Below are 26,977 nucleotides of genomic sequence, written 5' to 3'. Positions count from 1 at the left end.
AGCTAGATCTGGTGATTTTCATTCTGGAAAACGTATTCTACATCAGCATTGTACAATAATCTGAGAAATGAGCTCTCCATTTAAGCAGTGCAGTACATTAGCTCAGCTAATTTGTTCTGGTGTGTCTGACAACAAGCTTGTTGACTGATTCCAATAACAACTGAAAGAATTTTGAATGCAACTCTGGAGTATAATACAGGTTGTAACTCAGGATCAGTACAGGATAAGTAATGTAATAACAAAGCAAATCGACTTTTGACGTAGATATATTCTACATAAAGACTGTACAGTGAACGTACCATTTACATTTATTTTTTAAGCTCTTTGGGATTTCTACAACTTTTTGAGATTTCAAGTATTGTTATTGAAAAGGGAAGAAAAAATACAGCAAATATAAGGGTATGAAACGGGAAAATAGCAGATTTGATGTATTGCCTGGATACCTCACAATGGAAAATAACCGGATAAGTTGTATTTTATCCTTTGAGAGGTGAATACAGATAAAATAACCTCAATCTAAATGACAGAGTTGTCAAAAGAAATGAGGATGAACATATAAAATGGCTATTTTTGGTTTTATTCCTTTTTACCTTGTTTGGGACTCTTCAATATCTTATTCAAGGGGCTGTAGTCATGGAAGATGAGCGACTATTATCAGCTCACAGCAAGGTGACACAAGGTGAGGAAAAAGGATTGTCCAAAAAGTGGAAATTCAGTCAATTCACAGTTTACATCTAGACCAGTAATCTCCATATAATTGTTGTCAAGTTACATCATGTTCTATTCTCTAGTCACAACCAGAGCTGCATTCCCAACTTTACCGGCTAATATCTGGAATCAGCAAGCTCTATGATAAAAAAAAATAGGATTAATAGGTTAAGTGGCAGAAATCAAAGCTTTTTCTAATCTCCGCAGTGGTGAAGTATTTCTGCAAGTGATCGCTGAACCTCCTCCTAACTCCCGTGGGCATGAGTACTGTGCCTGCGGGAGCAATTGTACATACAAAAGAGGTTGGTTATTATATATTGAAACATTCTGTTGCTTTCGAATATACTTTGACAAACCATTTTTAAGATCTCTGCTTGCTGTCAGTAAAGAGAAACACTGATTTGAGATGTTGTTTTCTTAGGGTATGTTCACACGGCTTAGCAAAATACGTCTGATAATACGTAAATAGCTCCTGCTTTTCAGACGTTTTTGTAACTACTCGCGTTTTTGGAGTCAAAAAACGGCTCCAAATACGTCCCAAGAAGTGACATGCACTTCTTTTTCGCGGGCGTCTTTTTACGCGCCGTCTTTTGATAGCGACGCGTAAAATAACACCTCGTGGGAACAGAACATCGTAAAACCCATTGAAAGCAATGGGCAGATGTTTGTAGGCGTAATGGGGCAGTTTTTCCAGGCGTAATTCGAGGCGTAAAACGCGTGTGAACATACCCTTACACTCAAATACTGAAATCCTGCACAGACCTAATACTTTGCTGAGGGGTTTGCCAAAGTTATATCTAGTCTGGAAAATCCTCTGTAAACCTTATACCCCAGCAGTACAAATCTATCTCCTGTCCTGAATATTTTGCCACAATGTATCAGTGCAGGTAAAATGCATCAACCTGTAATCCAGACTATTTAGCTCACCGAGGATTGTCTAGATTGGATACAATTGTAACAAACTCTCATCCGTGAGAAGTATAAGATCTTTACAGATTTTCAGTCTTTAGATTTAGACAAGAAGGTCCTCATTCAAGGACAGCAAGCGTGAATCTTGAAAATGTTGAGGAACTGAAATAAAATGCATATTGGAAAGTTGCAGAACTTTTCTTTATACGATAATTAGGCGTAGTTTACAGAAAACCCCTTTAGGGCTTATTTAGACGAACGGGATATACGTCCGTGCAACGCGCGTGATTTTCACGCGCCTTGCACGGACCTATGTTAGTCTATGGGGCCGTGCAGACTGTCCGTGAGTTTCACGCAGCGTGTGTCCGCTGCGTAAAACTCACGACATGTCCTATATTTGTGCGTTGTTCGCGCATCACGCGCAGCACACGGAAGCACTTCCATGGGACGCGCGTGATTTGTTGCAGAAAACCCGTGGGCCAATACAGTAGCAGCAGAGTGGATGAGATTTGAACAAATCTCATCCACACGCTGCGTAAAAGATGAGCGAAAAAACGATCAGAAATTGACCTGCGGTGCAGAGTTTTTATCCGCTGCATGTCAGTTGTATTTATGTAATCGCTGCTTTTTTGTTCTGGGTTTTCCCCATTGAATTCAATAGGGAGGTAAAACCCGCAACAAATAGCAGATGTTGTGTTTCATCCCATGTGACTGCTGCAGCCAATCACAGGCTGCAGCGGTCACATGGGAATAAATGTCACCCCAGGAGGCCGTCCTGCAGGACGTCAGAGTGTAAAGACCCTTTTACAATGGGCAATTATCAGACGATCTTTCATAGAACGTCGTTGCCGATAATTGCCCTGTGTAAACAGAGCAGCGATCAGCCGATGAACGAGCAAACGCTCGATCATCTGCTGATCTTTTAGTTTCCAAAATATTATCGTCGTCGGCAGCAGGTCTCCCTGTGTAAACGGGGAGACGTCCCGCCAACATCAGAATAAATGTATGGGGAAGAACGATCGGAGTGACGAGCGCTCGTCCCCATACATAGCTCCTCGGGAAAGGAGCAAACGAGCGCAGATCAACAAGCTGTCTCATTGATCGGCGCTTGTTGCATCGGTCAAAATTGGCCGGTGTAATAGGGCCATAAGTATTTTTTTTGTTTAAACGTGCAGTTTTCCGCAGCAGACTATTTGGTGCAGTTTTTCAGCCGGAATTCCCTGCGACCGCCAGGGTGGATACGCTGTGTACCTTTAGGCAGCATATCCGCCCTGTGTGAATGTGGCCTTATTTGTGACATCTTTTTGTCCACATAGAAGGATGCTAATACAGAGAACACGGGCAGTGACGGGTTTACTGTAGGATTATTCTTTTTTCCTATACTCAGCTCCGCAGTAAAGAGCACAAGGACCCCCATCCCCCTCCCTGTACTGATCACTGGGGTAATCCTGTATCTGTTCCGTGAAATATCATAAATATAATCTCTTAAGCTTATTTTCCTCTCCACCATCTGCCTTCACTTCTACTACCTGAAATAGAGGTTTATATCAGTCATGGTTTGTAAAATACAGACACGAAAGACACAAAATCACACAACATCCATTATTCAACATCATAATGTGAACTGACCTAAAAAAAGAATTGCTGAGACTTTCCCTGATTCCCCTCTTTTAAGGCTGGGTTCACACAGAGCTTTTTGCAGGAGGAAAATCTGCCTCAAAATTCAGTTTGGAATTTTGAGGCAGATTTTCCTCTGCCTGCACGCCGATTTTCGCAGTGTTTTTCGCCCACGGCCATTGAGCGCCGCGGGCATAAAACGCAGCGAAATGCGCTTTCTCTGCCTCCCATTGATGTCAATGGGAGGTCAGAGGCGTAAACGCCCGAAGATCGGGCATGTCCCTTCTTTTTCCCGCGAGCCGGTTTTTCCGCTCGTGGGAAAAAAACGCCTCCGCCTCCCATTGAAATCAATGGGAGGCATTTTCGGCCGTTTTTTGGTGCGTTTTGCGGCGCGGTTTCCCCGTCAAAAAACTCTGTGTGAAGAGAAACTGAAGAATATGAGAAAATAGAAGTAATAATAAATGTTGCAAAAATCTATTAATTAAAATATTAAAATAAATAAAAAACAGTGTGAGGACCTTATCAAACATCTCCTCATATCTCAGCTTCCTGGACCCTGTGAGCAATGTATAGAAAGAAGACTGATATAGGGGACACCTACAGTCACACTTGGTTTTGAGCGGAGTCAGTGTCAGTTCACACTGAGTTTTCTTAGCGCTGATTTTGACGCAGAAACTGCGTCGGAATCAGCGCCACAATAATGGCTGAAATCGCCTTTTGGCCGCTTGTGGGGAAAAAAAGCGGCATGTCCATTCTTGCTGCGGTTTTTACCTCTGACCTTCCATTGATTTTAATGGGAAGCAGAAAAAACCTGCAGCGCTCGTTTCTAAGTGTTTTTCACTGCATTTTTTGCCGCAGTCCTTGCATTACCTTCAAAGGCTGCGGGTGAAAAAAATTGGAATTCTGAGGCAGATTTTTTCTGTTTTAAGCTTTTTTTTTTAAAGCTTAAGTTTAAAAAAAGCATATTTTTTACTATGTTTTTTTTTCACTTTTAAGCAAATTTTTTTCTGGTAATAATATAGTATTACCTCGTACGCCTCATGCACATGACCGTTGTGCCACTAGGGCACCCGATAGTCTTCACGGACCCATTCACTTTAGCGGGTGAATCGGTTCGGTGAAATTGATCCGAGGAAAGATAGAACATGTCCTATCTTTCCTCGGATCACTGACGGGACTCGGACGGCGCACACCGTCGTATGTGCATGAGTCGTAAGGCCTGATTCACACGAGTGTTGAATCACCTATGTAATTCAATGGGGCCATTCACAGGGCCGTTGTTTCAACGGACCGTGTGAAGGGTCCGTTGAAAAATAGAACGTATTTTGTTCCGTTTTCACGGATCCACCATACACTCAAGTCAAATGGGTTCTGTGAAAACGGAACCCGCACGGGGGCACCTTGTACCTGGAAAACGTCACATTTATCACGTCCGAGTTTCCCCACGCTCGTGTGAATCTAACCTAAAATAGACTTTTTATTTGAGATTGTGATTGTCTGCCGTAAATTTTGATCAATTACATGTCTATTTTAGGGTAACTGGGTCAGGGCTAGCGTTACTACTACGATTGGCGGCCGGAGCTTTTTTTAGGCGGTATTTTATGTGTAAACTTGTCGTTGTGCTCGTCAGATCATCGTGTCTACTGAGGATTAGATTGCGTTGCTTCTCATCGTTATTGCGATTCATTGGATGAAAAAAAAACCTTTATTATACATTGTATATAATATATTCCTACAGGAACAGCAGATACTCAATGTGACCTGCACAACGTATGAATATGTAACTATGATTCATACCCAACATAGCACAAAATTGAGAAAAATAAAGTTGTGAATCTCAATGGATTTATTATCATGAAATAGTAATGGGATCGGATATTTTGAATCATTTACTTTCATGATAGTTTTTACTGCAGAGGGGAAGATGGGCCGCACAGAAAAGTGGAGCACTTGTCCATAAACCCGGGGCCACCTAACAATAAGGCCCTGGGGACACTTGACATCATATGACATGACTAGGCCAGTCTGACTAATGGGTTTCTTTCGTGCAGCCCGAATGGGTTTGGTTTAATCTGAATGTCTGTTTTCTTTGAGGACCTGGCTCAGAGTTCTCCACGTTCCAGTGAACAACTGGCATGAATGGAGAAGAAAGCAGCATTCTTGCCCTGCCACATCTTTTATTACAAGTTAAATATTTTCCTTAGGCCCTGTTCACATGGAGGAATTTGCAGGCAAAAAAAATCCGCCTCAATCTACTCAGTGTGAACTGGGCCTTAGGCTGGGTTCACACGAGCACATTACGTCCGTAATGAACGGAACGTATTTTGGCCTGAAGTCCTGGACCGAACACACTGCAGGGAGCCGGGCTCCTAGCATCATAGTTATGTAAGACGCTAGGAGTCCCTGCCTCTCCGTGGAACTACTGTCCCGTACTGAAAACATGATTACAGTACGTGACAGTTGTCTTGCAGCGAGGCAGGGACTCCTAGCGTCGTACATAACTATGATGCTAGAAGCCTGGCTCCCTGCAGTGTGGTCGGTCCAGGACTTGCGGCCGAAATACGTTCCGTCCATTACGGACGTAATGTGCTCGTGTGAAACCAGCCTTAAAGGGCTTTTCCCATCAGAGATATTTATGACAAATCCACAGGATATGTCATAAATGTCAGATAGATACGGGTCCCACCTCTGGCCCCTAAACCCCGTTCTACCACTCTCTGTTGTGCCTGATGTGTGTGACTGTCGACCATGAATTACGGAAGCAGCGTAGCTCACTGAGCTGTGCTGTTTTCGTAACTCCCAAAGTAGTGATTAGCAGTTACGGAAGCAGCGTAGCATGCGAGCTACGCCATTTCTGTAACTACCATTCAGTTCTATGGGACTTACGGAAACAGCGCAGCTCAGCGTCGGGTCGGGAATCACACGAGTCAGCCACAACACAGAGCGGTAGAATGGGGTTTAAGGGGCCCCGTTCTAGAGATAGGTGCGGGTCCCAGAGGTGGACAAATGGACTAGCCCTGTCACAGGGAATTGGGCATTGTATAGCACCATCTTAGTCTTGTACACTCTGTGTATGGGATGCTGTATTTAGTGTGGATTATGTGGCACTATCAATGTATAGTGTGACACTATCTGGGCGGTGTACGGCACAATTTATCTGGGTTCTCTGTGGCACTATCTACTGTATGGTACTATTTACCTGGGTACTCCATGGCACTATCTAGGCATGGTATGATACAATTTATCAGTGTGATGTACAGTGGCATCTGTCACCCATAGGCTTCTATGTAAAAACAAAAACCGGTACACGTTTTTTGTACTGGATTCCAGTGGATGGAAAAGCTATTCCATATTCCTTTTTTTTTGTGGTATAATGACGTATACCGGCCAGGCGGATGCCAAAAGGACACTTTTTTGGTGTCCGTTAAACTAATTGGCCCCCATGAACACGTTTTGCATTTACTTTGGAAGCTTTACTGGCGCACATGCTAAGTGTAGAGCGCATACATTGTGAATGGAGCCAAAGAAAATACCTACTACTCTTACCCGGTAAAATGTATGGCTGGAACATTGGCAATAGTGAAGTGATCAAAGTCCTCTGGTTTACTGGATGTACGTCAGAATTCAAGGCGGTCAGTGTCGTGTCAGTGTCTCCCTCTATACACACAGCTCAGCTTCCACATTGACGGATACACCAGTGTGGTTATAGAGACAGCTTACAGGGGGTGCATTGAAAAAGGTGCAGTCCATTATTTTGGTGGTCACTAATGACATGTTTTCCCTGGCTCTACCAATGTAAGAAAAAAAAGGGACCTACTCATGACTGGGTTCTCCTCCTTGGCTAGGACTCCTGAAAGCATAATTTCCCTTATGTTTTTTTCACAGTGTTGCTTTTGACAGAAATTAAAAGTATACCCAAAAAAAATGAATTCGGAAAACAATAAAACTCACCTAACACGAATATGACTTTTGTCTTCTTCAGTTCTTCTGTAAAGAAATACACATTGTTATGTATCAAAAACAGCACATAGAACGGACTCACACACACAGCAGAAGGTGCAGAAAGCTATAAAATAGGGTTGGACTGGCCCACCAGAGTACCAGGGGATCCTCCAGTGGGTCCAAGTTCTGGTACAATAATTGGCCCCTAATATAACAGGGCCCCAATTATAAAATGAAAGGTGGCAATGCAATAATAAGTGGATGTACACATGTTATATATAGATGGAGGGTGCGCCCTCAGAATCATTTCCTCTGTTAGGCGAAAGGTAGTGCAGTCTGATGTTGGGCATCACAATAGACTGTGTCTTTCTTTAGAAGCTGTGTTATATTGTGATGATGTCACAATCATGTTGTCCTTGTTCCTAGGTTGTGATATAATGTAATGATGTCACAGTAGTTTTCTATCTTTTTCATTGGATGTTTTCTATTACGATTATGTCACAATATTGTTCCATTGTTTTGGGTAATGATGTCACTAGTGACTGACGGATTCAGTGACAGCGGGTCCTGCACCTGTAATCCATCACATCTAAGTTATGAACTTACATGAGATCGATAGCAGCTCGATCCTGCCTGTCAGTCACTTAGGACCTGCTGTCACTGAGCCCCTCAGTCCCGCTGACCTAACAGATACAGGTTTCAGCACTAGATACAGCTGCTCTGTAGACAGTATACAAAGCAGCTGCATCTCAAAAAGTAAAAATATTTTGAAAGTTGCACCAATCACACTGATAGACATTTTTATTTAAAAAACAAGCAAACAAACAAAGATTTCAAAGGTGTACATAGGCTAGTTTGCCATTATTTATTGGCTGTTATATTGTGATGATCTCACAAAAGTGTTTCTCTGTATTCTTTGTTTGTGTTTTATTGTAGTGACATCACAGTAGTATTCGATATTACACCCTGGTCAAGCTCCATTGTGATGATGTCACAATAGTGTCTTTATTTTATTCTGATGATGTTACAATAGTGTTTGTCTTTAAACCTTGTCTGAGTTGCACTGTGAAGTCACCAAAGTGACATCACAGAAGTATTTGTCTTTATTCACTGGCTGCGTTCTATTTTGATGAGGTCACAATAGTGTTTGTCTTTAAACCTTCATTGTGTTGGACTTTGATTATGTCACAACAGTGTTTGCATTTATTTCTAGGCAATGGTGTATTGTGATTAAGGCTTCGTTCATATCTGTGTCAGGGCTCCGTTCCGTCTGAGCTTTCCGTCAGAACGGAGCCCTGACAGACACAAACGGAAACCATAGGTCGACTACGCTATTGATTCCGTCAAAACAACAGAACCCTTGCACAACTGAGACAAACGGAAACCATTGGCACCGGATCCGTCACCATTGAAATCAATGGTGATGGAAATGGAAACCTATGGTTTCCGTTTGTGTCAGGGCTCCGCTCCGACGGAAACTGCAATGGAACATCAGGACGGACGGAGCCCTAGCATAGATGTGAACGAAGCCTAACCACAATAGAGTTTGCTTTGTATCCTTTGGCTGTTATATTGTGATAATGTCATAATAGTATGTTTTAGAATAATTTTCTCCGGCGGGCCCAAGGTATAACATTTTCATGTACAACTCCCTCTTCCCTTTGAACCTGGTCCCATTTGTGGGGGGAAAAGAAAAATTTACTTCCATCCAAAAAAACCTGCTTACTAATAATAAAAATTATGATAGACTGAGAAGAATTTAGTGCAGCGGTGGTGAATCATAATGCAGACAAACTATTTACATCTAAGAGGAACCAAGCTCAGAAGTTCACACAAATGTGTAGATTCTATTCTTTGGTACAATCAATTGTTCTCCACCTGTACATCAAATACGTATAATAAATGAATCAATACTTTATGTATAATTCAATGCCAATTTCACACATTCTGTAATAATAGATACTGTTATACTAATACAAATATTACTTGACTCTTACGGTTAAGTCTGATGTATAAATATACAGCTATATGGAGAAAATCGCCTTAAAGAGAACCTTTCACCTCCCCATACATGTGCAGCTGAGTGCCGCATGTAAAGACGAGGCTGGACGCAGCCTGCAGGGCTTAGGAGGGAAGCCTCCATGACAGCCCTAGGAGGGAAAGGGTTAACTTCGTAGGGAAAGTTAGAGGTGGAGGAGGGACAGGGAGGAGTTAGGGGGCCGTTACGGAGCTTCCCGCTGTTTTTCGGCAGTGAGCCGGAAGCAGCGGGAGAAGTAACACTCACACAAGTAAGCTCCCGTTGCCCCGCTCTGTACTGCATGTCTGAGGCTGAGATTCTTGCGCGGCTGCGTGCCGCTGCTGTGCACCACGGTCCCGGTTGGTTGGAGGAGACCGTGGCTGCACTTACAATGATCCCCGACGCCGATTCGCCACGTCAGGCACGGCATATGAGGTCTGTTGCAGTGGGGGACAGGCTCCCCTCCCCCGGCCCCCTTCCTGGCAGTAATATGGCGGCGGGGGGGGAGTCTACAACACCCGCTCCTGCTCAGAGGAGGCAGAGAGCGTCGCCGGGGGTGACGGCGACTCAGGCCGGGTCTGCCCGTCGCTCCCGGCGGTCCCGACCTCCAGAACGCCTCAGCCCTGAGGTGGTCCCGCGGACACGGCGTCGCAGGGGGAGCCCTAATATGGACGCTGCAGGCCAGGCAGCTGGGAGGACCGTCCCTTCCCAGGCCCTGCGTCCTGGCAGGAATCCCAGGCCGCGACGGGGTCCGGCGGTTCTCAGGGAGTCGCAGGCCGGGCTCCCTGTCACCCCCCCCCCATCAGATGCAAGATCGGGAAGACTGGTTACGGCCGCCCCGCCTGGTGATGCTCCGGCCAGGGGGCAGGCTTCATCAGGATCGTCGAGACGGACGCCTAGACCTGCAGCGACGTCGAGGCAACAGGTCCGGTCGGAAGTTTGGATCCCAGCGGTCGGGCGGCAGGTTGCCGGCCCATCTGCCAGCGCGTCATCATCCCCGGTTCGGAGATGTCGGTGGGATGGCCAGTCGTCGGCGAGAGAGGAGCTGGAAGACGGTGAAATAGACGTGTATCGGCGAGGGCAGGATGGTCCGGCTGACGGGAACACAGCGCCTGTGCAGCCCGGTGAGTGCATAACTCCATCTTTGTCGTATCCAGCGATTTTTATGTCGGGTGTCGGCAGGGGGGCTGCTAGCGTCGCATCGGTGGCCGGTAGTGGCGCGGGCGGGCGCGATGGCGCGGGTCTAGCGGACTTGGTGGGTTGCTTGCGGGAGCTGGTCGGGCGTCTAGATAGGGCGGCGGCGCCAGTAGTTACGGAGGTGTCCCCGGCGGTAGTTTGGGAAGGCCCCAGGGAAGTGGGACTGTTACAGGCGCGTCCCGTAATGGCGGCTACGGAGGCGGTCGCGGTGTCGGTACAGACCGAGGCCCAAAAAGACGGCGATCGGGTGCGTATTGATGATCGTGCTCGCGGGGAGGTGTATGTTTGCTTTGAAGGTCCGTTGGGGGCGCACTTAAAGCAGGAGGTGCGTGAGCGTATTTGGAAGGACGAATACGTTGAGATTTTTTCTCTTCTGCCGCTTGCTAAATTCAATTTGGATAGGAGCAAGCGGGATGAGAGCAAGAAGGACGAGGAGGAGCGTCGGCGGTATAGGCTTATCCCGCAGACGTTCGTTAATTGGTCGCAGGCGTTCGCCATCTTAGCCAGTGTAATAGGAGAAAAGGCGCCGGAAAATTGTTCGGCGTTGTTTTGTTATTTTGACGCCATTGGGGAGGCTCATCGGGTGTACGGGGGGCAGGCTTGGCTCAGATACGATGAGCAATTCCGTCAGCGAAAAGCGGTTCGGCCGGCGATTCAGTGGGACCAGAAGGATATTGCTCTCTGGTTAAGGGTCACGGCTCCGGTTAGGCAGCCCTTTCCCGGGAGCGTTGGCCAAGGGGGCCAGTCCAGTCAGGTCGGACAGGGCGGTGGGGCAAAGTTGGGATTCTGCTGGCAATTCAACGATGGCCAGTGTAAGTTTGGGGCCACGTGCAAGTTCAAGCACGTGTGTTCGGAGTGTAATGGTGCATCCCATGGGGCGGCAAAATGTATGCGAAAAAAGAGGTCAGGGAACCAGTCCTCCTCGGCTGGTCAAGGGGTTGTCACCGGTGAGGGTGGAAAGGATGGCCCCCTATCTAAATGAGTATCCGGATAGGGCTGCGGCGAAGTTGCTTTACGAAGGGTTTAGTGTTGGTTTTATTATTCCTCCGCCTCCTTATGAGGTCCCGGTTACGCGGAGGAACCTTAAATCGGCCTACTTGCATGCTGAGGTCGTGTCAAAAAAGTTGTTTAAAGAAGTTTCGTTAGGCCGCATGGCGGGGCCTTTTATTGATCCGCCAATAAAGGATTTAGTCGTGTCCCCATTGGGTATTGTTCCAAAGCGCGAGCCCCAAAAAATTCCGGTTGATTCAGCACTTATCGTTTCCCAAGGGTTTGTCGGTAAATGACGGGATTGATCATGAGTTGTGCTCCGTAGTGTATACCTCATTCGATAAAGCGGTGGGGTTAGTTCGTGCTGCGGGTCCAGGCGCGCTGCTCGCAAAAACCGACATCGAGGCGGCGTTCAGGTTGTTGCCAGTTCATCCAGAAAGCCAACGGCTGTTGGGTTGTTTTTGGAATGGGGCTTTTTACGTGGATCGGTGCCTTCCGATGGGGTGTTCCCTTTCTTGCGCGTACTTCGAGGCTTTTAGTAGCTTCGTGGAGTGGGTGACGAAGGGTGTAGCCGGGGTCGATTCGTTGATACATTACTTAGACGATTTCTTGTGCGTCGGCCCGGGGGGTTTGCCCGTTTGCGGTAATCTGCTTCACGCACTGCAGAAGGTTGCGAGGGATTTTGGGATCCCTTTGGCGCCAGAAAAGACTGAGGGCCCGGTAACGACGATTTGTTTTTTGGGAATTGAGATAGATTCGGTGGCTATGGAGTGTCGTCTTCCGATGGATAAGTTGGGGGCTTTGAGTCAGGAGGTACGTCGGGCTTGCAAGTTAAAGAAAATTACGCTGCGGGAGATTCAGTCGTTGCTGGGGAAGTTGAATTTCGCCTGCCGGATTATGCCAATGGGGAGGGTGTTCGGTAGACGGTTGGCGGCGGCTACGGCGGGAGTGCGTGCGGCACATCACTTCGTACGGCTCAAGGAGGAGCATCGGGCTGATTTGCAGGTATGGGATGACTTCTTGGGCCAGTATAACGGTCGGTCGCTATGGATGGCTCCAGCGCAGGATACGAGTGATTTGAATATTTTTACGGATGCAGCTGGAGCGGGCGGTTTTGGAGCTTATGGGGGGGGTCCGTGGTGCGCGGGTCAATGGCCGGCTAGCTGGGTGTCCAGTGGACTCACGCGGAATCTGGCCCTGCTCGAGCTGTTCCCCATCGTGGTTGCGGCGACCATCTGGGGGGACAGGCTCAGGGATAAGAAGGTTCGTTTTTACTGCGACAACATGGGGGTGGTGCTGGCCATTAACAACATCACGGCGTCCTCTCCTCCGGTAATTCAGTTGTTGCGACATTTAGTGTTGGTGTGCTTGTCATTGAACGCGTGGGTGGTGGCGGTGCACGTGCCGGGGGTACGGAATTGTATCGCTGATGCTCTTTCTCGCTCGCAGTGGGACCGGTTTCGGCAATTGGCACCGGGAGCGGAACGTCTCGGTTTGGTCTGCCCGGAACATCTTTGGGATCTGGTCTCGGTCCCGTAGAACGATTGGTGAAAAGGTCTTTGGCGCGCTCAACGTGGAGTGCTTATTCTGCTTGCTGGAGGCAGTGGGAGGAGTGGGTAAGAGAGTTGGGTGATGTCAACACGGATAGAGACAGGTTGGTGGCACTTTTGTACTGGTTAGGGGACGCCTGGGAGGCGGGGTTTTCATTGGCAAAGGTTAACCGTTTCATGTCGGCGGTGGCGTTTGGTTTCAAGTTACGGGGCTTTAGGGATGTGTCTAAGGAATTCTTAGTGGGGCAGGCTTTGAAGGGTTTGCGCCGAGGTAGGGTCGAGGCGGATCGTAGAAGGCCTGTGTCGTTTTCTCTGCTGAGCTCTTTGGGCGGATCATTAGCATCGGTCTGTCGTTCTTCGGCCGAGATGAGGTTGTTTCGGTTAGCTTTTTCTTTGGCGTTCTTTGGGGCATTTAGAATCGGCGAGTTGGTTTCGCCGAGTACCAAGCAAGCTGGGGGGTTGAGACTGAGAGACGTGAGCCTATATACAGATCGGTTGGAGGTATGGTTGCGTCGGTCAAAGACTGACCAATTAGGAAAGGGGAAGCTGATAGTGTTGTTCGCTCTCCCGGGTTCGGCTATGTGCCCGGTGGCGTGCAGGCAGGGTTTTAAGCCACAAGTGGGGTCTCCGGAGTTGCCATTGCTATGTCACGAGGACGGGTTATTTTTGTCTAGATTTCAATTTAGAGCTGTATTCAAAAAATGCTTGGCGGCGGTCGGTGTTGCGGCGGACGCGTACTCATCTCATTCCTTCAGGATTGGCGCAGCAACGGAAGCAGGGCGCTGGGGGTTGGATGATGAGGGGGTGCGGCGCATCGGTCGTTGGGAGTCCAACAGATTTAGGTCTTATGTCCGCCCCCATCTGTTATGAGTTTTGCCGTTTGCACTTATAAGAATGTTTTGTGTGGTGGTATTTAACTTGCTTTTCCGTTTCAGATCCGCCTCCGTGTTTGGTGTGGTTGCTGGGCCACTCTTACGTGCATTGGGGGGCTTTGAGGGCGGACGTCCGCCCGGACGGTCGCCAGTTGCGCATTCCGCGACAGGATGCGGTTTTGCATTGGCTGGGATTTAGAGGTATGTCGTGGAGTAGGGTGTTAGCGGAATTCCAGACATATGCCCGGCTTGATAGGGTCCCGGAGATCTTGGTCTTGCACGTGGGTGGGAACGATTTGGGTGTCCGCCCTTTTCGTGAGTTGGTGCGGGATATTAAACACGATATGTTGTGTTTGTGGGTTTCTTATCCCAGGTTGGTAATTGTGTGGTCGGACATTGTCCCAAGAAAACATTGGCGGCTGGCTAGGTCAGTGGAAAGAGTCAATAAGGCTCGCATTAAGGTTAATCGCGCGGTGTCCCGATTTGTAGCCAAAAACGGGGGCATTTGTGTTCGGCACAGGGACTTGGAGTCAGGAGTGGGGAACTACTGGAGGAGCGATGGGGTTCATTTGACCGAGGTTGGGATTGATCTGTGGAGCTTGGCAATAGCAGAAGGAATTGAAAGGGCGGTGGTGGTGTGGCGGAACTCACAGGCTTAAGGTGGTCAAGGCCTGTTTCGCTGTGGCGGGGGGAGTCCTTGAGGCCAGTCAGTACAAAATTGGTGGGGGGGTCGCATCGGGGGTATGCGTCCCCCAAAAAAGGTACATGGTTGAAGACTTCATCGGGTGTTATCCCTTTGAAGTGGTCTTCTGGTGGAAGGTATATCACTCGAAGGCTTCATCGGGTGTTATCCCTTTGAAGTGGACTTCTAGTGGTCGGTATAGCACTTGAAGGCTTCATCGGGTGTTATCCCCTTGAAGTGGACTTCTGGTGGTTGGAGCCATCTGCAGAGGTCAGTGGTGCCTCCGAGCTGGTTTACGGCTGGAGGTAATTGGTGGTTTGCAGATGGCTAACTCGAGGTGTGTAAAAAAGGAATATCTAAAATGGCTTCAAGGACTGCCCCTGCTCGGTCTAATGTTAACGTTAAATTGTTATTTATGATTCTGACCCATGTTGGGTCATGTGAATTATTAGGAGGAATTCTCTGGTGGATTCCTAATTAGTTATCCGAATGTTTCGGATTTAATTTGGTTTTAAAACTGTGAAATTAATAAAACGGCTGCTGTGGCCATTTCACATCCAACCTCGGTGTCACGTGTTTTTTTCCTAAAGGTGGGGGTGAAGGGATTGGTAGGGATAAGGGAAGGTGCACTAACACACGACTCTACTTAGGCAGGTCATGGGGAGGGCTGCACAAACCCTGGGGCACTTTACATTTTTTTTCCACCTCCCTCCGTTATTTAGATATCGGTTCTGTTATATTTGGCGCCCGATATTTAGATAACCCCCTGAACAGTCAACGGGGCGTGTACTGTCAAGGAGGCGTGTTACTATGTCTGTGACACTGTCCAATCAGATATGGACAGTGTTACATCAGAAGCGAAGAGAGAGTGTGCGCGCTTTGAAGATCAGTCTTCTGCCGAACTTGCAAGGGGGCGTGTCTCTGCTACGGACAGAGTAAGCACTCCCCAGCTCTTTTAACACTGTCCGTAGCAGTGACGCACGCCCCGTTGCCAGTTCGGCAGACAAAGTACAAGACTGATCTCTCACAAGAGCTGAAGAGATGAGCGCGCATGCGCGCTCGCCTCTCCACAGCTCTTTACACTGTCCGTAGCAGAGACACGCCCCCTTGCCAGTTCGGCAGAAGACTGATCTTCAAAGCTGAAGAGTGAGAGAGCGTGTGCCCGCGCGCACACACTCTCTCTCCTTGCTTTTGCTGTAACACTGTCCATATCTGATTGGACAGTGTCAGAGCCATAGTAACACGCCCACTTGACAGTACACGCCCCCTTGACTGTTCAGGGGATTATTTAAATATCGGGCGCCAAATATAATGGCACCGATATCTAAATAACGGAGGGAGGTAGAAAAAAAATGTAAAGTGCCCAAGAGTTTGTGCAGCCCTCCCCATTACATGCGTCACTCAGATGCACATGTATGGGGAGGTGAAAGGTTCTCTTTAAGCTTTGCACATTTACGTTATAACACCATATTATTTTTTTTAATACTATGCAGGCGTTTGTAATCTATTTGAAATCTCCTAATTGATTTGATGCAGCTAAAGTACCAAAGACATACATTTTTGCTTCAAACTTACCTCTTAGATAATCATCTCCGAAACTATGTGCAATATCCTCATTCTGAGAAGCATAAATTAAAAAAAGACATTTTAAAATTGAAATTCCTCCCATCAGCCACAATCCTGGGCACAATGATACACAGATTTATAACACGAGGAAATTCAATTTTGAATACAAGCGGATACAATAAGTCAAAAGATTTTTTGAGCAAATCCAAAATCTGAATAGAAAGTGACACAAGGAGATATGGGGGATTAGATACAATGATATCACTTATAGTGAAGGGCGATGTTCCCTCTAAGTCTTGGCAGCTCCTGAGCGGGGCAGTTAGGGAGCAGGGCGAGTCTCCATCAATGGTGGGCGATCTGATGACCAAAAGTAATACCCCCAGTAAACGCTAATATATCATACTACATAAGAGAATAAGAAAACTTATGTTAAATTAGGTTTAATGACTTTTTTTTTCAGTTATAAACACCAATTATATGCATCAATGAAAGAATCTCTCATTACACCACTGTCCCTATAGATAGCGCCACACAGACCCCCTGTAGATAGCGCCACACAGACCCCCCAGTAGATAGCGCCATACAGACCCCAGAGTAGATAGCGCCACACAGACCCCCCAGTAGATAGCGCCACACAGCCCCATGTAGATACTACCCCATGTTCATACTGTATATATACTGCCACACAGACCCCCCCTTGTATAGACTGCCACACAGACCCCCCTCTTCCATATATTGCCACACAGCCCCCTTGTATATACTGCCACACAGCCCCCCCTTGTAGATAGCCACACATAGCCCGCCCTTGTAGATAGCCACACACAGCCCCCCTTGTAGATAGCCACACACAGCCCCCCTTGTAGATAGCCACACAGCCCCATGTAGATACTACCCCATGTTCATACTGTATATATACTGCCACACAGACCCCCCCCTTGTATAGACTGCCACACAGACCCCCCCCTTGCATATAGTGCCACACAGCCCCCTTGTATATATTGCCACACAGCCCCCCCCCATTGTAGATAGCCACACATAGCCCGCCCTTGTAGATAGCCACACACAGCCCCCCTTGTAGATCGCCACACACAGCCCCCCCCTTGTAGATAGCTACATACAGCCCCCTTGTAGATCGCCACACACAGCCCCCCTTGTAGATAGCCCCCCATACTGTATATATATTGCCACACAGACCCCCCCTTGTATAGACTGCCGCACAGACCCCCCCTTGTATATAGTGCCACACAGCCCCCTTGTATATACTGTCACACAGCCCCCCCTTGTAGATAGCCACACATAGCCCGCCCTTGTAGATAGCCACACACAGCCCCCCTTGTAGATAGCCACACACAGCCCCCCTTGTAGATAGCCACACACAGCCCCCCTTGTAGATAGCCACACACAGCCCCCCTTGTAGATAGCCACACATAGCCCCCCCTTGTAGATAGCCACACACAGCCCCCCTTGTAGATAGCCACACATAGCCCCCCCTTGTAGATAGCCACACACAGCCCCCCCTTGTAGATCGCCACACACAGCCCCCCCTTGTAGATAGCTACACACAGCCCCCCTTGTAGATAGCCACACAGAGGCCCCCCTTGTAGATAGCCACACAGCCCTCCTTGTAGATAGCCACACAGCCCCCTTGTAGATAGCCACACAGCCCCCTTGTAGATAGCCACACAGCCCCTTTGTAGATAGCCACACAGCCCCCTTGTAGATAGCCACACACAGCCCCCCTTGTAGATCGCCACACACAGCCCCCCCTTGTAGATAGCTACACACAGCCCCCTTGTAGATCGCCACACACAGCCCCCCTTGTAGATAGCCCCCCATACTGTATATATACTGTATATATACTGCCACACAGACCCCCCCTTGTATAGACTGCCACACAGACCCCCCCCTTGTATATAGTGCCACACAGCCACCTTGTATATACTGTCACACAGCCCCCCCTTGTAGATAGCCACACATAGCCCGCCCTTGTAGATAGCCACACACAGCCCCCCTTGTAGATAGCCAAACACAGCCCCCCTTGTAGATAGCCACACACAGCCCCCCTTGTAGATAGCCACACACAGCCCCCCTTGTAGATCGCCACACACAGCCCCCCCTTGTAGATAGCTACACACAGCCCCCCTTGTAGATAGCCACACAGAGGCCCCCCTTGTAGATAGCCACACAGCCCTCCTTGTAGATAGCCACACAGCCCCCTTGTAGATAGCCACACAGCCCCTTTGTAGATAGCCACACAGCCCCCTTGTAGATAGCCACACACAGCCGCCCCTTGCAGATAGCCACACACAGCCCCCCTTGTAGATCACCACACACACCCCCCCCCCTTGTAGATAGCTACACACAGCCCCCTTGTAGATCACCACACAGCCCCCCCTTGTAGATAGCTACACACAGCCCCCTTTGTAGATAGCCACACTGGCCCCCTTGTAGATAGCACCCCCCTTCTAGATAGCGCCCCCCATTCTCTTGTAAGTAGCGCCGCACAGCCTCCCCCCTTCCCTTGTACTTAGTGCAAACAGAACGGAGAGCGGTAGCCCAACACTACAACTCTCCGCTCTGCCTGAAACCACTCACCGTCAGGAGGAGGAGGAGGTGGTCACGTGCCGAAGATCGGATCACTTTTGTCTGGGGTCGGTGACGGCACAGGACTGGACCAGTTCAGTCACCTGACCTCATGTCAGGTGACTGGATTGGTCCACACCCAGCACCGACCTCACTTGTCAGCGGCCGGCCTGCAAGCCGTCTCTGATACTCTGGGCTATCTCCTCCCTCTCTCACCTTCCAGGAGTTCTCATTGGGTGGCCGCTCCGTGAAGGTGAGTAAGGGAGGAGATCGAGAAACTTCCGCCCACCGCACTGACAGTGCGCGGGCTTTAAAGTTCAGTGAGCGGGTGGGCCGTGGAAGGTGTGCAGCCGCGCACCTTATAGGGAACATTGGTGAAGGGTCCGTCTATTTAGAGGGTTCCCTATATTATTACCATTATAGTCACAATTAATATGCAATTATTCTCACTTTCAATTTGAAGTTTTTCTCTAAGATTAAACAATATCTATTTTATAATGAATGTTATATCTATCTGACATTTATGCATATCCTGTGAATACGTCATTAAATGTCTCTGATGGGAAAACCCCTTTAAAGGGAATGTGTCGCTAGAAATTATTTTTTTTGTTTTAGTTAAACATTTATTATTTAAGTGATTACATATTGTTTACATTTTTGTAATTTTTTTACAAGTTAGGAAATATTATAAATTAGATTCTAATTTATAACATTTCCATGTGCTGGGCACTAGAGGGAGCAGTTCCCAAAATTGCAGCATGGTCAATGGGGTAAAGCAACCTCATTGCTTTATGCTGCAAATTTGGGGTAGACACACTCGCTCTAGTGTCCTCACACAATCCCCCCTCCCTTATTCTGGCTAATGGCAGGAGAAGGAGGGGGTTTGAATCGTCAAACCTCCTACACTGTGTGGCGTCATTTTCTGAGCGAATGCACAGTGTAAGAGGATTAGATACAGTGGTAATCAGACAGTATACACGAACATACACGAACATAATACACATATGACATACACAAACATAACTTACCTGCTCCTGCCGCCGCTGCCGCCTCCGCTCCTCTGCCTTGCGCCTTCGCTTCCTTGAACATATGGACGGAAGCCGCGGCTGGAAGTCGTCATCTTACTGTCCGGCCGCGGCTTCCGGTCCACATGAAAATGGCGCCGGATTTCGCTCTGCCAAAGACCTTCCTTTTGGTCTGTGTGGGAGCGGCACATGCGCCGTTCCCACACAGACGGCGTACGTTGCAGTGAAAGGAACAGCTCCCGTTCGCATTCTCTTTGGTGTTGTATGTGCCGTATTCCATCTCTGTATGTGTCGTTAATCGACACATACAGAGATGAAAAAAAAATGGCAGCCCCCATAGAGAAGTAAAAGTAAGAAAAAAGTAAAAAGTAGAACACAAATAAATAAAAATTATTTTAATATCATACTAAAAGCAATATTATAAAAAAATATATATATTTTCATGACACCTTCCCTTTAACTCTCTTTGGCACTATTCAGAGACTTCTGTTGCTAGAAATCTAACACAAACAGACTGCCATAGAATTTAATGATGTGTCATATTTGCACTAATAGAAATCTCTCTGAGCAGTGCGAAAGGGGATGATCTCACTGTAGAGCCCTTTAATTCTGGAAATCAGTGATGATCCGGGATCCCAGACGTCACCAATGTGACCTCAATTGTATCTATGGTAGAGCAGATCATTTTGACTGGATTTCCCCTTTAAATAAAAGTTCAGCGATACGAGTTAGATGCTCTGTCTCCAGAACACAGACAGTATTTGCTGACAACAGGATTGACTGATTCCCACTAGATGTGACAAAGGAACTGCACAAATGTCACCAGACTAATCCTGATTATCTGCTTCGTCTCTTGGCAGCGGTTAGCAATCAATCCATTTTGGGATATTGTAATAAAATGCTAAGAGATTTTATGGCTCCATTCCCAAATCATCCCTAAAATATATTCACCATCTGGTAGAAAATTCGTACATTTCTCAGAAAGAGCTGGAACACATGTGAAAAAATGTAACCTTCAACATAAATGCTGTATAATGCAGCACTGAGCAGCTTGACTTTGTCTAGTACGCAGTTATGTAAAGCAAAATCTTATTTCCTGGACAATCAGAAATCCCAATCATCCAGAAAATAAAAGGGTCTGTCTTATCAGAGACGACGCCTTTCTGTATTGGTGTCGCTGATTTTTGCCCGAGGAAGCCAGGTAATGTAGTGTTACACAGTAAACCTTTAGATAAATGGACATCCATGTGACGCACAAGTCCGCCAGAATGGACTGGTTTATAGAGGTCTGTCCCGAATGGGGGGGGGGGGCCCTCTCTATGGCGTCCATATGCCCCAATAGGGCATATGAACAGGGGTTGTCTTCATGACTATTTAATTCAAGTTTTCTTTTATGTATGGTTGTGGTTTATGTAAGCCAGGCTCAATCATTGTATAAGGAAAAGATAGGCAACTTTGTAATACACAAGTTTTTTAAAGTCCGAGTCGTGCTTTCTGTCACCCAAAGTGCAAAAAAAGTGCAGAGGTGCCAAACAAAAAAGTGCACAAAGGATGTGGTCTATCGCAGTCCTACTCCTAAAGGAGAGAGGCCCCGCATAACCATTCCCCGACCCTCCAAACCATAGGCCAAGAGGATTGAGGATCAATGATCCCCCCTTGCCGAAGCCAAGGGGGACCCAACAACACTCCAAGGCCTCCACCCCAGCGTCCACCCCGGAGCCTGCACCTCCCCTCCGAAGAAAGGAGGCCAGGCCGCAGGGGAAAAGGGAACCAGAAGGACACACACCCTCCCCCTAGACCTTGGAAGGGTCCCAAAAGGGTACCGCATCCAAAAATCCTGTGACACACGTGACAAACACACAGTGAAAAAACAAATTAAATAAGTGAATGTGCGCTGTGATACAGCCTGGACATTCGCCAGATATAAAAAAAAATCCTCATTTCTCAGCCAGAAGGCCGGGAAAATAAAGGTGTGTGCTCAAATAGCGTGAAAGACAAGTGCGTGCAAATGTGCCATCACTCAGTGGGATTCCACCCCCAGTGAGTTCGGGCACCCCAGGGTCACCACTCCTGGGGCACTTAGCAACTCGGACCTTCCAGCTACCCGACCGGTAGCATCAACCATGTGGTTCTCAACCCCCCCCTTGATGTTCTGTCATCCCTATACGATGGCGACCAACCCACCGGTTGAGATGATTACTAACCTCAAATTAGAACCCTACTACACATGGTCTAAACCAAAGACTGAGGAGCAAGAACCTGGCAAGAAAGTCCCAATCTCACCTTAGTGATCACGGTATCTCCCCTGCCAGGTAAGTTCTTTCTTTTATAGAAAATTTGAGTCGTGGTTTCTGTCACCCAAAGTGCAAAAAAAGTGCAGAGGTGCCACACAAATAAGTGCACAAAGGATGCGGCCTATCGCAGCCCAGCTCCAAAAGGAGAGAGGCCCCGCATAACCATTCCCCGACCCTCCAAACCATAGGCCAAGAGGATTGAGGATCAATGATCCCCCCTTGCCGAAGCTAAGGGGGACCCAACAACACTCCAAGGCTTCTACCTGGGCTGCAACCCCAGTGTCCACCTTGGAGCCTGTATCTGGTTGCGCCTCCCCTCCGAAGAAGGGAGGCCGGGCCTCCGGGGAAAAAGGAAGCAGAAGGCCACATATTTTCCCCATAGACCTTGGAAGGGTCCCAAAAGGGCACCGCATCCAAAAATCCTGTGACACACGTGACAAACACACAGTGAAAAAACAAAATTAAATAAGTGAATGTGCGCTGTGATACAGCCTGGACATTCGCCAGATATAAAAATTCCTCATTTCCCAGCCAGAAGGCCGGGAAAATAAAGGTGTGTGCTCAAATAGCGTGAAAGACAAGTGCGTGCAAATGTGCGATCACTCAGTGAGTCTCTATCCCCCAGTGAGTTCAGGCACCCCAGGGTCACCACTCCTGGGGCAATTAGCAACTCGGACTTTCCAGCTACCCGACCGATAGCCTCAACCACGTGGTTCTCTGCCCCTCTCCTTGGTGTTCTGTCATCCCTCTATGATGGCGACCAACCCACCGGCAGAGATGATTACTAACCTCAGATTAGGACCCTACTACACATGGTCTAAACCAAAGACCGGAGAGCAAGAACCTGGCAAGAAAGTCCCAATCTCACCTTAGTGATCACGGTATCTCCCCTGCCAGGTAAGTTCTCTACTTGCTGTTAGTGAATGAAAACTTTATAGGTGAGTGTTTTGTTTTGAGCATTAGGATGCTCTCAGAAAGTACTGATTCACGATGCGAAGATACAGCTGGTAGAGAGTCTTTAGGGCAATGCTTTCTGGGAAAAGTATGCAAAAAAGCTCTCCTCCAGCAGGAGGAAGTGCCACCTACAGGTGACTACCCTGTAAGTCCAATCCTTTATAAAGCCTTAAAACGAGACTCAGGTTATTATCCAAACCAGAGACTCCCATTTGTAGACAGCTCTATTTCGGGGTTGTTGCTCCTCATCAGTACAGAGTAGGGCTCTGGTTGGCTGAGTGAGATTCCTGTGTAGTGACTCTAAGAAAGCACTGATAGCCAAAGTTCATCCAGTGCTACTGAGCCCTGAACTCCTCAGTGATAATATTAATACAACACTGGTCAACAAAGATACCAATATGTCCTCTCTGCCCGCAGCACCATAGAGTCCACCATGTATAACAGCACATTGAGTATTGTATTTCTGCACAATCAACTTCGAGCAGAGGTGGGTGCCAAGGTACAGTGCCACTTGCTAAACTGCTAATTTCTGCATGACAATTCCAAAGCAAGGCAGCTAATTCTCGTCATATTCTAACAGTTCCTCTTCCTATCTCACCATGCAATTAAGAAGGACTAATAAATTCAATGGCTGCAGGAACACGTAATGTGATATAGTGAAGGCCAAGGGTTGCAAATATCATTTACATCTGCAAAAATAGGCTTGAATAGCCACCTGCTGCTCCCTATAGCTCAGCGCTGGCTTATAAACAAGAATAATTACTAAAACAATTATTATTTTGAAAAATGGAAAATGGAGCAAAGATTATAAATAAAACAGGAAAACTAACTTTCCTTTAGCACTTGTACTTTAGCACTAGTTATTGCTTGGGCTAAGTAACACAGGGGGTGCTGTCCAGATGATAAACTGTGCTTTTAAGGAGAGTATCATCAGAAAATTGGCTATTGTTCCAATCAAATTTTTATGTTAAACTTTTAAGAATTTTTGGTGATTCTTTTCAGTTTTCTGTGTCATCTATATAAAACAAAATCTAGCAGTTTTCACTCTTGCCACTGAGTCTCACAATAGACTGACCCTTCCTGTTCTGTAGAGATCACTTCTTAGCAGTCATCTCATTATCATCACAGGCAGGATTACACTGACAGGAAACACTTCTATATAGATAACACAGGATCCACCATTCATAATGGACTGACCCTTCCTGTTCTGTAGAGATCACTTCTTAGCAGTCATCTCATTATCATCACAGGCAGGATTACAATGACAGGTAACGCCTCTATATAGATAACACAGGTTCCACCATTCACAATAGGTGATAAACGCAGTTCCCCTCCTCCCTTCTCTACACACTGACCTCTGCACAGGTCAAAGAGCATGCCTAGAAAATTATCCCATATAAGTCAATGGGTCAGCTCCAGACTAGTGTTTCCTAGTCTTTGTGGCTGTTGTAAAGCATATCTCTAAATGCTGTTAACAGCAGTTCAGGAAAGAAGGCTGCCCCCATAAACATGTACAGAAAATATAATACAAAAATCTACAAATAAAATATAAAAACAGATTAGATAAAAAGAATATGTTTGATTTTATGTCCACACCTGAGTTGGTGAAGCAGTTAGTTCGGGGTATTTTGCCAATTTTATTCTATTGAAAAGGTTGCGCCCATTATAGCACAATCAAACTGGTTAGTATTTATTGAGTCGCATCCTAAATTGTTTTCATGTACTGTATAACTATAAGGCCTCATTTACACGAACGTAATATACGCGCGTGCGACGCGCGTGCTTTGCACGCATGTCGTACGCACCTATATTAGTCAATGGGGCAGTTTAGACGATGCGTGAATTGCGCTCAGCGCGTGTGCGCAGAAAAAAACTCACGACATGTTCTATAATCGTGCGTTTTTCGCGCACTCACGCACCCATTGAAGTCAATGGGTGCGTGAAAACCACGCATGCCGCACGGAAGCACTTCCGTGCGAACTGCGTGATTCGCGCAAGAGCTGTCAAACTCCTGAATGTAAACAGAAAAGCACCACGTGCTTTTCTGTTTACAAACATCCAAACGGAGTGTCAAATTCGAGATGAGCGCACCGAACTTCCCCGGGTTCGGCCAAACTCGTTTTGACCGAAACCGGTAAAAAATGTTCGGGTACGCGACGTCAGGAGACAGTCACTGTCCACGGTGCTGAAAGCGTTAAACTGGTTCAGCACCATGGACAGTGACTTCCGCTCCGAAAATCCATGAACCTGTAAAAAAAAAAAAGACGTTCTGACTTACCGATAACTCCGGTACGACCTCCCGGGATGGCAGTTCAGTCCAAGTGACAGCTGCAGCCAATCACAGGCCAAGCACAGGCTGCAGCCAATCACAGGCTGCAGCGGTCTCATGGACTGTGGCGTCATCCTGGGAGGTGGGGCCGGATGACAAGAGAGGGACGCGTCACCAAGGCAACGGCCGGGAGCCCGGACTGGGGGAAGCAGGAAGTTCTTGGTAAGTATGAAAGTCTTTTTTTATTCACAGGTTGGTGTATATTGTGTTCGGCATTCACTGTCGAGGGTGCTGAAAGAGTTACTGCCGATCAGTTAGCTCTTTCAGCACCTTGGACAGTGACGGGCGTCGACTAGCCTCATCTCTATGATGGCGGCTGCGCGAAAATCACGCAGCCGCGCATCATACACGGATGACACACGGAGCTGCCAAGTGCCTTTTGCGCGCGCAAAACGCACACGCTCGTGTAAATGAGGCCTAAGGAGCACCTTTTATTTTGTTGGCACTCCCCAAATCTAGGCAGAACTCATACCTTTAGGCCTCATTTACACGAGCGTGTGCGTTTTGCGCGCGCAAAAAACGCTGCGTTTTGCGCGCGCAAAAGGCACTTGGCAGCTCCGTGTGTCATCCGTGTATGATGCGCGGCTGCGTGATTTTCGCGCAGCCGCCATCATAGAGATGAGGCTAGTCGACGCCCGTCACTGTCCAAGGTGCTGAAAGAGCTAACTGATCGGCAGTAACTCTTTCAGCACCCTCGACAGTGAATGCCGAACACAATATACACCAACCTGTGAATAAAAAAAGACTTTCATACTTACCAAGAACTTCCTGCTTCCCCCAGTCCGGGCTCCCGGCCGTTGCCTTGGTGACGCGTCCCTCTCTTGTCATCCGGCCCCACCTCCCAGGATGACGCCGCAGTCCATGAGACCGCTGCAGCCTGTGATTGGCTGCAGCCTGTGCTTGGCCTGTGATTGGCTGCAGCTGTCACTTGGACTGAACTGCCATCCCGGGAGGTCGGACCGGAGTTATCGGTAAGTCAGAACGTCTTTTTTTTTTTACAGGTTCATGGATTTTCGGAGCGGAAGTCACTGTCCATGGTGCTGAACCAGTTTAACGCTTTCAGCACCGTGGACAGTGACTGTCTCCTGACGTCGCGTACCCGAACATTTTTTACCGGTTTCGGTCAAAACGAGTTTGGCCGAACCCGGGGAAGTTCGGTGCGCTCATCTCGAATTTGACACTCCGTTTGGATGTTTGTAAACAGAAAAGCACGTGGTGCTTTTCTGTTTACATTCAGGAGTTTGACAGCTCTTGCGCGAATCACGCAGTTCGCACGGAAGTGCTTCCGTGCGGCATGCGTGGTTTTCACGCATCCATTGACTTCAATGGGTGCGTGAGTGCGCGAAAAACGCACGATTATAGAACATGTCGTGAGTTTTTTTCTGCGCACACGCGCTGAGCGCAATTCACGCATCGTCTAAACTGCCCCATTGACTAATATAGGTGCGTACGACATGCGTGCAAAGCACGCGCGTCGCACGCGCGTATATTACGTTCGTGTAAATGAGGCCTTAATACAATATGTACTATATAAGGATGTGATATACATAAACAGCAGCGGCCAGTTATACATAAACAACAGCTCATTCTAATGTGACCAGATGGCGATGCATTATATGAAAATAACACCATCTGGTGGCTGCAGTATAAATGGAGACCCTAAGGGTATGTGCACACACACTAATTACGTCCGTAATTGACGGACGTATTTCGGCCTCAAGTACCGGACCGACCACAGTGCA

General features: G+C 47.5%; 1 protein-coding gene across 1 annotated transcript in view; it reads right to left on the bottom strand.

The window, feature by feature from the left end:
• AK5 (adenylate kinase 5) overlaps positions 1-26,977 on the bottom strand; it is a 164,973-nt gene that overhangs the window by 35,375 nt on the left and 102,621 nt on the right. The window contains exons 9-10 of the mRNA XM_075832866.1: positions 16,060-16,102; positions 7,186-7,221 (exon numbers count right to left, since the gene is read on the bottom strand). Coding sequence (XP_075688981.1) covers positions 7,186-7,221; positions 16,060-16,102 — 79 coding nt within the window. The remainder of the gene's footprint in view (positions 1-7,185; positions 7,222-16,059; positions 16,103-26,977) is intronic.

Source organism: Rhinoderma darwinii, chromosome 7 (genome assembly GCF_050947455.1).
Source record: "Rhinoderma darwinii isolate aRhiDar2 chromosome 7, aRhiDar2.hap1, whole genome shotgun sequence".
NCBI classification, from domain to species: Eukaryota; Metazoa; Chordata; class Amphibia; order Anura; family Rhinodermatidae; genus Rhinoderma; species Rhinoderma darwinii.
This window is presented reverse-complemented; position numbering and strand designations above follow the sequence as displayed.